Here is a 13,773-nt window from a genome sequence, read left to right on the forward strand (position 1 = left end):
AATCTAGCTAACCAAAGTTCTTTTGTATTTTCATTTGGTCCTCAGTCTCCTTCTGCCTATGTTTGGGAGACTTGGCCAATCTAAGAACATACATATATTTCTTTTTTTTTTTTATTTAGTTTTTTATTTTATTTATTTTTTTGGGGGGACAGAGAGAGACAGAGCATGAACGGCGGAGGGGCAGAGAGAGAGGGAGACACAGAATCGGAAACAGTCTCCAGGCTCCGAGCCATCAGCCCAGAGCCTGACGCGGGGCTCGAACTCCCGGACCGCGAGATCATGACCTGGCTGAAGTCGGACGCTTAACCGACTGCGCCACCCAGGCGCCCCATACATATATTTCTTTTATAGTAAATAAAATTAAGTCTTCTTCACATTCCAGCATATGGAGCTCTCACCCTGCCTCCTGCCCCCAAATCATACTGTTCTGTTCCCTTGACCAACTGAGGTAGATTCATTCTGAAATAGCTTCTTTATTAGCCAATAGCTATAGTTCATAAAGCTATCGCAATTGTACCCTCTCACTTTGGAAAATGAGATGCAGCCTTTTTAGCACATGGACATCAGCCAAGTGTTGCTCATTTCTGGGTAAATATCAGGGCCCAGCGAAGAGCAGAAGGCAGCAGACCCTGGCCAGCTGGGACCTCCAAGCAAGGCATTGTGAGTAGGCTTGGGGTCTGGATTTTGTGAACAGTGCTCTCTTTGAGTCTTGAATGGGAATAGAGGCAAGTTAGAAAAGCAGAGGCCTACTGCCGTTTTGACCATTTGTCTCCTTGGCCATGGCGCCCAGGACTGTGCTGCCCTGGTTGGCAGGGAATCAGTTGACAGGTGGCAAATTCAGGAAGTCAGGAAAAAAGCATTTGGTATTTTGGGAAAGTGTCAATTCTGACTATTGTTCTGGGATTCATGGCACAGTTAGTAATATTTCCCCTTCCCTCTGTGAGCCCTAAAGCCTGGCTGGGATGCTAGGGTAGAAGAATCCATTAGCTCAGAAAATGTCTTAGAGCCAATAAAATATCCACTTAAAGATTATTTCCAGACTAATGAGAAATCTGTGTGTGCAAGCAGGTCCAAATTTTAAAATGGAGTAAAACCCACCAAGATTTCACTGGTTAAGGAAGTAGCAAGAAATCAACTCTTAGAGATGGGTGTGTGGTGAGTTTAAAACTCAAACCAAGTGTGACAGCCTCAGCCCCACCCTGGACTGCTGACTCAGGACCAAGAGGAAGAGGGAGCTGCCGGACTTCATGATTTCTGTAAACAGTTCTTGAAAGAGAAACCACACACTTGTCCTTCTGCCAGCCCCCAGCTTCTCCTCACATCTGACAGTGCAGCCATTGTCTTTTCTCTGACACCCAAGGGCAGGGCTCCTTAACTTGAGCTCCATAAACCTTTGAAGGTGTATGTGGAGAGAATTTAGGGGATCTATGAACTTGGAATGGGAAAATTATTTGATCTTTTTTCCACTAATCTCTAACAGAAATTTAGCATTTCCTCAAGTTCATAATGTAGGCAACAAGCCAAAATAGTATTAGTAGTATCTGTTACTTTATCCCTAATAGAAATCACAAATATTTTCATATCACATCACAGTTATATTTCAAAAAAGTTCATCATCACTTCAAAACTTCTACCTACAGATTTACCACTAAATCTTGTGATTTAATGCATTATTAAAGTAGTAATATAACTAGATCATAATTTCTTTAAAATATTTTAAAACTATTTCAATATGATTGTTTTCCTCTGTAATTCTATGGATTTTATTTTATGCACCTGAAAACATTATTCTGAGAGGGGGTCCAGTGGCTTCACCAAACTGCTAGAGGGATCTATGACCTAAGAGAGATTAAGACCCTGACCTGGATCTTGGTGCTCTCCTGCTCCACTGGCCTCACTTCTGACCTACAGACCTTGCTTTATATTACTTGGAGGGCTCGAAAGCACTTGCATACTAGTGCTGTGACACTGAGCAAGTTAAAGTTTCCATGCCATTTCTTAACCTGCAACATGGGGACTAATAACACTACCTACCTCATATGGTTGTTGTAATCATTCAATGAGTTAATAAATGTAAAGCACTTAGTGCCCAACAAATAGTAAGTGCTAATAACTAGTAGATATTTTTATTGTTGTTGGTTCATATCAATTATTTTGCTAATATACACTATTATTATCTCCAATTTTAGAAGAAGGAAATGGGGCTTAGACAGGTGAAATAACCAACCCAAGAGTATCCAACAAGGAAGTGGCAGAGCCAGGGTTCAAAGCCAGGTCTGTGTGATTCTCAAGCCCACTGGATGTTACCTTGTGCCCCACAACTGAGAGGGAGCGATGGCTCCCCAAAGAGATGGAGGCCATCAACAGGGTGCTCAGTTGGGAATGAACAACCAGCTCTGCAAACTCTTGCTTTCTCTTGCCCAACTTTTTCCTACTGTCCATACCCCCAACTTGACTGGGAAGTGTGGGGGCGCAGTGCTTGCATACAGTGAACCCTCTGCCAGATCTTAGGAGGCTAGTACTCCTTCCAAAGACCACGTGCAAAGGGGACAAGTGCATGTTCTCACACTGAACAGCAAGCAGCCTTGCAGCAACAAACTCGTTTGGAGTCATGAACCAGCTTCTGCTCCCAGGTGGAACTTGAGCTTCACAGAGCAGTGGGGTCGGAAGCAGGGAAGGAAATGAGGGCTCAGAAAGGCAAGAGTTTGTCTGTGGGGTGAAGGCAGTTTCGTGGAGGAAGTGATCTTTGAGCTGATAAGATTGCCAGTTGGGCCAGAAGTGACTTATGACTTCTTAAGGCAGAGGGTAGAGGGTATGCAAAGGCCCAGAGGCATGAAAGGGCCTGGTAGATAAGGAAAGAAGGGAGTAACTTGGGATGTCTGGGGTTTGGACTGAATGGAAGAGGGAAGAATGATGGCATGGGTAGACGAGATGGCACAGGTAGTTTATGACCAGATAGTGAAGAATGCCAGAATCAGATCTGCAGGTCTTCCAATAGAGGAAGGAGAGCTCTTGGAAGGTTTTTGAATAGGGGCAATGGGACCAGATTTGTGTGTTCAAAGGACCACGCCCACCCCCAAGCTCTCAGGAAGGTGGATTGATTAGAAGGGGTAGAGACAAGAAACTGGTTAGACCAGCAGCAAGGCTATTTGGTAGTCCAGGTGAGAGATGAGGAGAAGCTGGACTGTGGGGGAGAAGTCTGGAGCTTCTGGAATTCTCTCTGTTTTTTGTCTCCATGTAAGTGGTGGGGAAGAGGTAGGACCGCAATTGCTGGGGGCACTTGCCCTCCTCATGTTTGTACATGGGTCTCATGAAGCAGGGCTTCCTCAGGCCAGAGAATAATTGCCATGAATTCACATTCTAACCCTTTCCATTTATTAACAGCCCACAGCAAGAGCAAAATCAAAAGCCAGGGTCCTACTTTCTGGCACCCCTCTCCCAGGGGAGTTGCTGGGGGGAGGGGCCCCAGCTACACTCCTATGTGAGGCAAGCAGGAAGAGAAGAGGGGACATAAGGAGCAGGCCAGAGCCTGCCCTGTCAAAGGAAATATCCATCCTCCTAAGCATTTCAAGAGACTGTTTTCTTCCAAGTAGGTCCCACTGTTACCACAGCAACTGAGAACCCTGGCTTTGTGTTTCTGTGTCTGTTGAGTCCCTGGGGAGAAGGGGCCTTCAGAGCTTTCCCTAGGCTGGTCAGGATGCAGGAAGTGCTAGCCAGAGGTGGAGCCTCCCAACACCATTTAGTGGATAATCTCTTGCCTTGTTAATGCCTGTCCTTAACCCCCAGGGAGAGGCCAAGGTTCCATTTGAATCAGTTCTGGCTTAGGCTCCAATGAACCTGGTTTCTCAGGTCCAGACTTCTGCATCCATCCTTTGGCACATCTCTTTCAGGAGGGTGCAATCTGAGCAGGTATCCAGGAGGGGTGAGCTCACAACCAACCCTGGCACATGCTGGGGGACAGTTGCACAAATATTCCTTCATCACTTACTATGTGCTAATACAGGATTTCCAGCCTTGTTTTTGCTCCAGGGGAGCTCTATGGGAAGGCTCAAAACCTAACTGGCCATTAAATGTCACCCAGGATAGTTAGTCCCCAAGGCTGTATTCTGCATTAGGCTAGGCATTAGAATTGCCTAGGGAGCTTTTCAAAAATAGAAATTCCTGGAGATTCTGATTCTACCAGTATGGGCAAGTAGAGGGTGGAGGTTAAGATGGCCAACTGCTGAGGGGCGCCTGGGTGGCGCAGTCGGTTAAGCGTCCGGCTTCAGCCAGGTCACGATCTCGCGGTCCGCAAGTTCGAGCCCCGCGTCAGGCTCTGGGCTGATGGCTCAGAGCCTGGAGCCTGTTTCCGATTCTGTGTCTCCCTCTGTCTCTGCCCCTCCCCCGTTCATGCTCTGTCTCTCTCTGTCCCAAAAATAAATAAAAACGTTGAAAAAAAAAATTAAAAAAAAAAAAAAAAAAGATGGCCAACTGCTGGATTTCATAGTTGAACTCAAGCAAGTGACCTTGAGCTGCTAGGTCCCTACAGAATGAATAATGGGAACTGCGGGGCCCACTTCACAGGCAGCAAGATGCTCTCTGCCTTCCTCCATATCTTGGGGACAGGGTTTTTATGACTCTTACAATCTTTGCTGCCCTTCTATTGCCCCCACTTTTTGCTTCCTTTTTCCTTTCTTTTATGCCAATATTTCCTTACTCTTGGTATGCAAAAGGGCTTCTGTGAGGTGCAACCCAGCTACCTTCCATTGGGCAGCCAGGACCCCAGGTGGGGGTCTGCCCATCTCCTGGATCCCATACTCTGTTGTAGCAGCCCAGGAAGGCATTCTCATTTCTGGCACCCTCATAAATCTGCTGAGTCATCCTGAGCCCCCATCAACTCAAGTTCTCTGATTTTTTCCCACAAATTTCTCCTAAGCCACATCTCTCCCACTCAGGCTTCTGTGGTTGTTTTTCTGAACCCGACTACAAGGTCTCACATGTGCACCTTATAAAGGCCATTTCAGCACACCCTTCCAGGTTAGGGAAATTTGGAGGGGGAGCTCCTGATTCCATTATGAAAGGGATCCTCTAGTCCTCCAAACTTCATGCCATCTGCAGATGCCCTTGGCAGGCCACCTTGACATTTCCATCCAGCAGTCCATTTATTCCACTCATTTCTTCATTCATGTACCAAACTAGGTTTGAGATCCTACTGTGTACCCAGCCTTGTGCTGGGTACCAGGAACCCAACAGTGACTAGACAGATGTGGAAGCTGTGGTCTGAATAGGAATGGGACTCAGGTACAGTCCCAAATCAAGTCAGTGTCAGGGCTGGACTGGAATCCAGGGCTCTTTCCCCTATACTCACAAGGCCTTTGGCTGCAGGGTTGGGGCAAGGCTCACCTTCCTCTTATTTTCCTCCACCTGCTCTGATGGGGCATGACACAACCTGGGCTCACCTATCCCTACCTGTGATGCATGAGAAACTCTAGGGGTGCTAGAGACCTTGTCTGACCCCCCTGATGCAGAAACGGAAGCCCCAGTGCTCACTGATGCGGCCCACAGCACCACAGCTCTGTCCCTCCCCCAGAAGGGGCAGTCAGCCACACACACCTACTCATCACCTTAAACTCAGCACCTTACTCTGCAGGTCCTTCCCTGCAGGGCAGAGCGGCCACCTGGCTGGTTCTCCCAGAGCCTCCAGAGACAGTGCACCTGATGCACATATCTGCTTGCTTTGGCAAGGACCCAGAATTCAGTCAGGTTGAGACTTGAGCTCATTGAGGGACTTTCTTGGGATCAGCATGGGGTATTAGAGTTGAGAGAGTATGAGTTTGGGAGTCACAAATACCCAAGTCCCCCATGGAACCTAGTGTCTCTGAAATTCAGGTCCTTCAGCTCTAAAAGGAAACACATTACCTGCTGCACTGAGTTGTTGTGGGAATGAAATGAGGTGTTGGTGAAAGTTGGTCAGAAACATGCTGGTTTCCTCTCTCCTCCTTTCCTCCCTCCCTCCCCACTTCCCTCTTCCTTCCTTCCTTCCTTCCCCCCAACCTCTTAAAGGGGCAAAGCAAATGTGCTTTGTTTCTCATTGTGCTCCTGTAAGCTTGGGGGAGGGTGGGAAGGACAGGGTGGGTGCGCAGGCCTAGGAGATAGTAAGGGCAGTGAGTGGAGGCAGAAAGGGGCAAAGGGTCCCGGGAGCTAACTCTTGGGCAGTCGTGGAACTGTGGAAAAGCTACTTGCCAGCTGTAAACCTTGGGCCAGTGACTTCTCCTCTCTAAGCCTTTGTTCAATCATCTGTAAGATGAGGATAAGATGAAATGAGATAAAGATGTGAAGTGCCCAGCAAAGTACTTGTACCTAGTAGGGGGCTCAGTAAACATTCCCACCCACTGTCCCAGGGGGAGAAATTCCAATTCATAGCTGGGAAACATTACCAAATCCAAGAATGGGATTCAGTTTCTTCTGACCCTACAGTCTGTGAGGAGCAGTGAAATCTTGCTGGAAGCGGTTCTGTGTGAACCGCCCTGGGCATGTGTATTTAAAAATATTCAGCCACCAGCTCACTGGTGTCCCATAGCACCACCTAGTGCCACAAAATGGAAGGGCCCTCCCAACTCACCAGCGCCACCCAGCCCCTGGGCCTCCCCCCCCCCTTCAGTTGTGTGTGTGTGTGTTGGGGGCCAGGAGGGGTGCCGTTATAGGATGATAGGACTGGGCCACTCATAGCTTTATATCCCAGTAAGTGGAGAACTAATGCTATTTTTCAAGATGGCTAATCCTTTTATCTCCCTCCCAACAAGTGCCATCCACAAATGCATAGGACTCTAGGTAGGTCCCTTGAGCCTCACTGGGCCTTAGTTTCCTCATCTAAGGGTCACAGGGCTTCAGGCTAGGGTTGATTCAGGCAAGGTGCCTGGTAAATGATGCCTACTTGAGTACTCATCTATGTTTGCTCAATAACGCAGAGAGACACAATCTTTACACACCCTTTATATTTTTATTGAGGAGAAAGCTTTAGCATACAGAATGATTTCTTATCTTCACAACACAGTAATGCAACAATAACACAATAACAATAACACATTTGTCTCAAATGGGTTTCCTCCCGAGTCTCTGGGAATCCTTGGGCTGCCTTCATACCCCCCCCTCACATGCATTTCCCCACCCCCACCCCCACCCCTCTTTCAACCCAAGAAAGCACCCAAAGCCCATAGTTCCTCTTACAGCTCTTGTGGCTGTTACATCACAACAAATATTGAAGATCTGGGAAAAGGGGGAGGGAAAGAGGGTCAAGGGGAAGCCCAAGCCCCCTGCCACCAGAGGGCCAGAAACCAGCTCACTGCTCATCCACTGTTTTCCGGGTGGAGACTACAAGGCTCAGGGTGAGAAGCACCATGGGAACAGGCAGGGCCTGTGCTGAGGGGTCCCTGGAGGTTGGGGTGCAAGGCACCTGTCCTTTGCACTTCTCACTCAGGGACATGGGCAGCAGGGCCAGCGTGTCGACTGTCAGCAAACAGGGTCCACAGCCTAGAAGAATAGCAGTTCCCCTTCTGGAACTCTCTCCTGAGGAAATAGCTGAAAAACAGACAAAATTTTCTTTACAAGGTTGTTGACTCCCATACTGGTGGGAATGGAGAAAACCAGGCAACTGAAATGTCCAACGAATCAGGAGAATGCTTAAATAAATTATTCAGTATGCATGACTGCATCGGTGGCAGCCATTTTAAATCCTGCTGATCAAGAGCTTACAGGATGATCTCAGCTTTGAAGAGACAGAGTGAGAACACGCTAGAAAGAAAGGCAACAAAGTGTTAATAGTACTTGCATCTGTGTGGTCGGGTCCTGAATGTTTGGGGGTGTTTGTCCTTATAGTTTTCTCTATTTTCCATATTTTTCTATAATGATTATCTATTATTTTTCTCCTTGGAGAAGGAGGGAGCCTTTTTAAGAGGTAGCAACAGGTTATAGGAACCCGGCTCCACTGATTCCCAGGCTAAGAAGTGGGTTATAAACAAAAGGGCTTCTTACCTCCCAGTGATGAATAGAGACCTCACCAGAAACCAGCCAGAGGACTGGGTTTCTCTGTGACTCCTCTTCCTCCAGCTCCTTCCTCTTGCCTCCAGGCTCAAAATCCTAAGGCTGGGCTGAGGTTATCTGTCAGACTCCGGTGAGGAACAGAGGCAGAGTTCACTATGTTTTCTTCCCTCTGGCCACAGACACTGTGGCTACATGTGCCCAGCTGCCAGACACTAGGCAGGAGGCTCAGTGTTGGGGGCAGTTCAGGCCAGCAGCAGGTCTGGCTGGCATTCTGTGGCCAGAGTGACATAGTATGTACTTTTTCACTGCAGAAGCAGTGTCTTCTAGACCCAAGACAAGCAGCAAGACCCTTTATGAGGGCACCTAGGTTGGTACCCAGAAGTCCCAGGGATTACTAGGAGGCAGTCACACTCTTAAGCCTCATTGTCTAATGGAGGTCCAGCACCAGGCCATGGCTGCCCCCCTCCATATAAGAAACATGAGGACATCCCAGCTTAAGGCTGCAGTGCATGCAGTCTCTGTAAACAGAACCTTCCTCTCTCCTCTCAGAACTAAGGAATCCTTTAGGTCGAAATTAAAGAGCAGGCCTTGGGCCCTCTCTCTTTTAGCAGTCCAGAAAAGAAAAGCCAATTAGGCCTCCTCTGGAATCTCAAGGAAGGCAAGTCTCCTGCAAAGACCTTTGGCTGGGGACCGCAGTCCAAGGCCTGGTCAGGGAAAGAGACCACTGTCCCTAAGGAAAGAGTCATTCCTTACAATGTCAAACTGACTTGCTGCTGCTTCCTTCTTTTCCTCCTCCCCGTCTCCTTCCTCCTTCTCCTCCTCCCCGTCCTCTACCTTTTAGGCAATGTCAAGAAAAGGGTTAGAGCCTGTAACATCGGACTCTAATGGCTGGGGATGCCCGGGAAGGCAGTGTGGTAAGAGGAGAGGGTCCCAGATTTGGCGAGCTGGTCCAAGGGCCCTGCCACAGTAGTCTATGTGGAGGAGGAACGAGCTTGCTCAGTCAGTCAAGAACAAATCTCAGCCAAGTTGTCCATCTGATGTGTGGCTTTGTGTGTGCACACTGGGCTAGATGTAGAGTTCTCTTTGGGGCCCTTCTGCTGGAGGTGTGGCTTGAAGCAAGTGTCGGTTTCTAGGTACATCTCTTGATACCATCCTGCTCTCCGTTGATTATATCTAGTAAGTGGCCTCGGTGGCTTTAGGAGTTCAGTGTAGCCTGTCCTTTTGCTCATTGGTGTGGGGGCAGATCAGTGAGGCATTGGGTGAAGTCCTGGTGATCCAGTCAGAGGATAAAACCATAGAACGCAGGGTGAATAAACGCAGGAGAGGTGAGGGTTAGGAACAACTAGAGGGGAAATACAAGAGGGTGACCAGTTAGTTCTTTTATGGGAACAGGCCCAGAAACCTGCTCTCTAACTTGTGGCAAGCCTGAGCAGAGTGCACACCAAGAGGACAGCTATCGCTGATCCCTTCTTTCCCAGGTGGCCTTGGTTGGATGCACTCGCTGGTCAGGGCTGGAAGATGATCTGGCGTTCTAGAAGTCTTCTTCGGGCTCTGCAGGTCTGGAACTCCCTCAAGTACTGGTCAGCAAAAGGGGCAGGTGTGGCAGCGATAGCAGGGGCAGGGGACGCAGTAGAAGGGTGTGTTCTGCTTGGCCAGCTCGCCCCAGCACTCACACGCGAATTCGGCCACGTGCCGCCCGGTGGCCCCCCTGTCTCGGAGTGAGGCGGAATAGCACCGGGGGACGTCTTCGAATCTGGCGTTGCCCCAAGCGACCTGCGCGGCGAATCAGTGGCGGCGAACTGTAGAATGGTGAATTAGTACCCGGCAGGCCCTCCAGAAGTGGGACTCGGTTTTGGTTCCTCCGCCTGCTGGGCTGTATGATGGGAGGCGATGCATCCAGGAAATTTTCATGATAGTAGCCAGTAGTCTGGGATGAAGCGTGGGCAACGGTCGGCTCCATCTCCATCAGCTCGTCGAGGTCATCATCTTGGGTCTCATCCTCTGACTCTTGCTCCTGTTCTGGCTCTTGCTCTGGCTCCTGCTCTGGCTCCTGGCCCCCATCTGCACCTGCCTCCCCACCCTTATTCTCATCTTCATCCTCGCTCCTCTTGAATATGTTCACCTCCACACCCACATCCACCTCCTCATCCTCATCGTCCTCTTCCTCCACTTCCTGTTTCTGCTTCATCTCCTCCAGCTGCTTCTTCCTCATCTCTTCCTCCTTCTTCCTCTTCTCCTCCTCCTCCTTCGCCTCCTGCTGAATACCTCTCACGTGCCTTCGCTGGTCCCTGTCGTAAAGCTTGCGCCTGCGTGCCTCTTCATCTTCGTCACTGTAGTACTCTTCATCACTGTCGTCGATATTAGGGTCCTTAGCAAAAGGGAAGAAGATGTTGCGAACCCCAGGGAGAGGGATTGGCTTGGGGACACGCACTTTTCTTTCTATCTCCACACATTCGAGAATCAGCTCATCCAGGTCGGCCATTTCGGTTGACCATAAGAGCTCCTTGCGGAAGAATTCTGACAGGCCTTTAAGGAATTGGTTTTGAAGGCGGCAGTCATCCCAAGACAAGAATTGGGCCAGGAACTGAAAAGCATCCGCATAGCTGCCTAGAGTACAATCCCCCTGCTTGAGCTTGCGGATGGCCTTTTTAGCCACACTTGGGGGGATGGGCCCGCAGAATTCCTTACGGATCTCATCCAGGAAGCGTGGGAAGTTGGCACGCAGGGGGCTTCCTTCCCTGGTGACTGAGATGGCCCAGTCCTTGGCTTCACCAGTGAAAAAGGAGATCAGAAAGGCCACCCGCTCGGCGCCCCCGGGGAAATGATCCTCATGGTCAGCTATGAAGGTCTCTAGCCGCATCAGGAATTCGGCCAGATAGACCGGGTCGCCTGAGAAGGGCTCTAACTCAGGCCGCTCCAGCGGCGGCAGAGGAGGCTGTGCCGGCTGCTCCTTCGATGGGGGCGGGGGCAGCGCCGGCGGGGGCGGGATGGGCAGCGGGGGAGGGTCGACGGGCGCGTCGGAGGTACCGCAATCCTGGATCACGCTAATCAGCAGTTCGTCCGAGGCATACTCGGGCTCCGCGCGAGGGGGAGGCCAGCACAAGAAAGGCAGCTCTCCCTCGGGAACTGCGTCGATCTCGCTGAGCGGGAACTCAAAGTTCTCCTCGGCCAGGACGGGCACCACCGGCACTGGCCAGCGGATGTAGCTCGAGACGTTGCCCCGCAAGGAATTAACCTCGGCTAGGGCTCTTCCGAGCTGAAGGCCTAAGTTGGCATTCTCCCCGCGAAGGGCATTTAATTCTTCTCGCAGGGCCACGTTCGCCATGCGCAGGCTGTTTAGATTTCCTGCGGCCTCGGACATTAGGATTAGCTCCGGGGCCCTGAGTCTGAGGGCGGGGGCGAGGGTGGGGGTGGGGAGCTGGAGGCCGCGAGGGGAGACTGAAATGCGGCGGTGGGGTGCGGGGGGAGGGGACCAAAGTGCCGCGGCGGGGCGCGGGAGAGGCCGAGCCACACCCACTGGGGCGAGCACGGAGGACGGGCGCTCCGGGCGGAGTGCCCAGTGGCTCGGCCCGGGGCGCTTTACCTCGTCCCAGGGATCGGAGAGGGCGGGCGGCGGCGGTAGCCGGGAAGACGCGGGCAGCAGGCGGCAGGCGGCGGCGGCACGGGCAGAGGCCGGTAGAGCGGGAGGGAGCTGCCTGCGGCAGGATCTGTCGAGGAAAAATCTTGCGGCTGGCGAGTCCCCGCATTTTAAGCGCAGCCTCGCTCCGCCCCCCCACCCCCGACAGGGCGGGTCTTGGGGAACCGCGGGCGCCCACTGGCCACCGCGCGCCGCCCCCCCCCCCCCCCCCGCCCTCAGCTGCGCCTCTCACTGACTCTCTCCTTCCCTAGCTGCAGCTAACTCGGGTCGGGAAAATGCGACAGCGACTGCCCACTCGAGGTCGTCATGGCGACAGCCAGTGAACGTGTTCCTCTCCTCGGGCAGGCCCCCGAGTGTAGAGGAGCTGCTTCGAGAGGCGCAGCTCAATCTCCAGAGCCTGTTGCAAGGTACTGAGAGGGAGGGGGGCTGCGGCCGGAGCCCACAGGCGAGATGCGCAGCGGCTGGAGGGAGGCGAAGAAGAAAGAGGACAGGGACCAGCTAGAGAAAAAGAACAGTTTAAAACCCACTGAAAAACAAAACATAAATTTCCCATCTCTTTACCTTCCAGACTAATGATTTCTACGGCTGTTTACTCGCACCCACCCCTCGCCCCTTTATTTTGCAGTTCAGGAGTACATGGGGGGGCGGGGGGGGGGGAGACAGAGGCAGAAGCAGGGCAATGGTCAAGCCATTTACCAAGAGAGCTGGGTGAGAGACTCCCCCTGCGTGGCCTTACAAACCTTCTAGACCCTCTCTTGCCACATCTCACCCATGTCTTTGGAATCCTCGCACCCAAAGACAATGGAGGCATCTGCAGGGTCTCCCTCTCAGGACTTCGCTCACTCTGCTCTTGTCTTAACCTTGTCCGTGTGGTTCCTGGGTAGCTAGCTACTGCCTCATCAAAGGAAGCCCAGTACACAGCACCCAGATCTCTCCTCGTCCCCAAATCCCAGCCTGGCATCTTTGGAGTATACAGAGGAGTACCCTGTACACCAAGCTGGGTCCACATGACCCAGAAAAACAGCCCAGTTGTAGTACCAGAGCAGTCAGATTGCATGCACCAGGTAGAGTGAGAAAACACAGACTTTGAAATCAGACAGACCTAGAATCACATTTGAATCCCATGCCTAACCAGCTGTGAGACACTATGCAGATTACCCAACCTCCCTGAGTTTCAGATCAATCCGTCGTCTTTCAAATCAGATTCCAATTCCACATGACAAAGTTTTGTGAGAAGTAAAAATGGTATGTAACCTGCTTGGCAAGAGTATCTTGCAGCTGAAGAGACCCTGATAGGATGCGTCAACTCCCAGTACGTGTCCTGTGGAACGCAGGGCATGGCTGGGAATGATACTAAAGTTACCATAAAAGAAAAGACTGTACAGTCCGTGATAAGACTTTGCAATATGAAAACCATACTCGTTTATCAGAGGGATTTAGCTAATGTGAGTGGCAAAAGGATTAAACCTCAGTGCTATGCGAGAGGCTACTGGGGCATTACAGTCTCTGGATGGAGGTTACAAGGGACATGCGTATGTCAAAATTCACTGAGCTGCGCACTTAAGATTTGCGTTCCTTACTGTAGGTAAGTTCTATCTCCATGAAATAATACAAATAAAACCTCAGTTGTAGTCGCAAGCTCCATGCCTATGCCAGGAACTCGCTGTCCCACTTGGGCTTTTTTCCAAACCTAGAAGCCCTTCCTCACTCTCCCAACCCCCAATCCTCACACTTTATTCAAAGCTCTCTTCTTGCCTCACCCAAAAACCCCTTTAACGCTCTGCACTTTGCATCCTTCCCTGCATAAGCACTCGTGCCAGCTGCCTTACGCCATCCAGCTCAAGAGGTCTTGTATAGTTCTGAGCTGCTTTTTCTCTCATTTGTCCCTTCATTTACTCATTCATCTACTAGTCCTGGGTGTAGAGTTTGTCCATATAACCAGACTGACTGTCTCAACATAAAGAATGTTATCTCTTCATACCCTTGCCTTTCTAGAAGCACCTGGCACAGAGCTGGATCTCCAGGAGGGGCTCAGTAGACATTTGTTGAGTGAATGTTACATGTGTAAAGAAGCCTTATCGGCTCTCATTTATCCACACCAACAAAGGTTAACTTGT

The 13,773-nt window shown here is 50.7% G+C and overlaps 2 protein-coding genes across 2 annotated transcripts in view; one reads left to right on the forward strand and one right to left on the reverse strand.

Annotated features, from left to right (window-relative positions):
- Positions 1-13,773, forward strand: part of NHSL2 (NHS like 2) — a 263,935-nt gene that overhangs the window by 230,685 nt on the left and 19,477 nt on the right. The window contains exon 6 of the mRNA XM_030304810.2: positions 11,908-12,063. Coding sequence (XP_030160670.2) covers positions 11,908-12,063 — 156 coding nt within the window. The remainder of the gene's footprint in view (positions 1-11,907; positions 12,064-13,773) is intronic.
- Positions 6,960-11,596, reverse strand: RTL5 (retrotransposon Gag like 5). The gene is made up of 2 exons (XM_030304636.1): positions 8,011-11,596; positions 6,960-7,557 (listed from the first exon to the last, which is right to left on the reverse strand). Exon 1 carries the CDS (start codon positions 11,378-11,380, stop codon positions 9,689-9,691), a length of 1,692 nt encoding a protein of 563 aa, XP_030160496.1. The 5' UTR covers positions 11,381-11,596; the 3' UTR covers positions 6,960-7,557; positions 8,011-9,688.

The sequence above is a fragment of the Lynx canadensis genome, chromosome X (genome assembly GCF_007474595.2).
Source record: "Lynx canadensis isolate LIC74 chromosome X, mLynCan4.pri.v2, whole genome shotgun sequence".
NCBI classification, from domain to species: Eukaryota; Metazoa; Chordata; class Mammalia; order Carnivora; family Felidae; genus Lynx; species Lynx canadensis.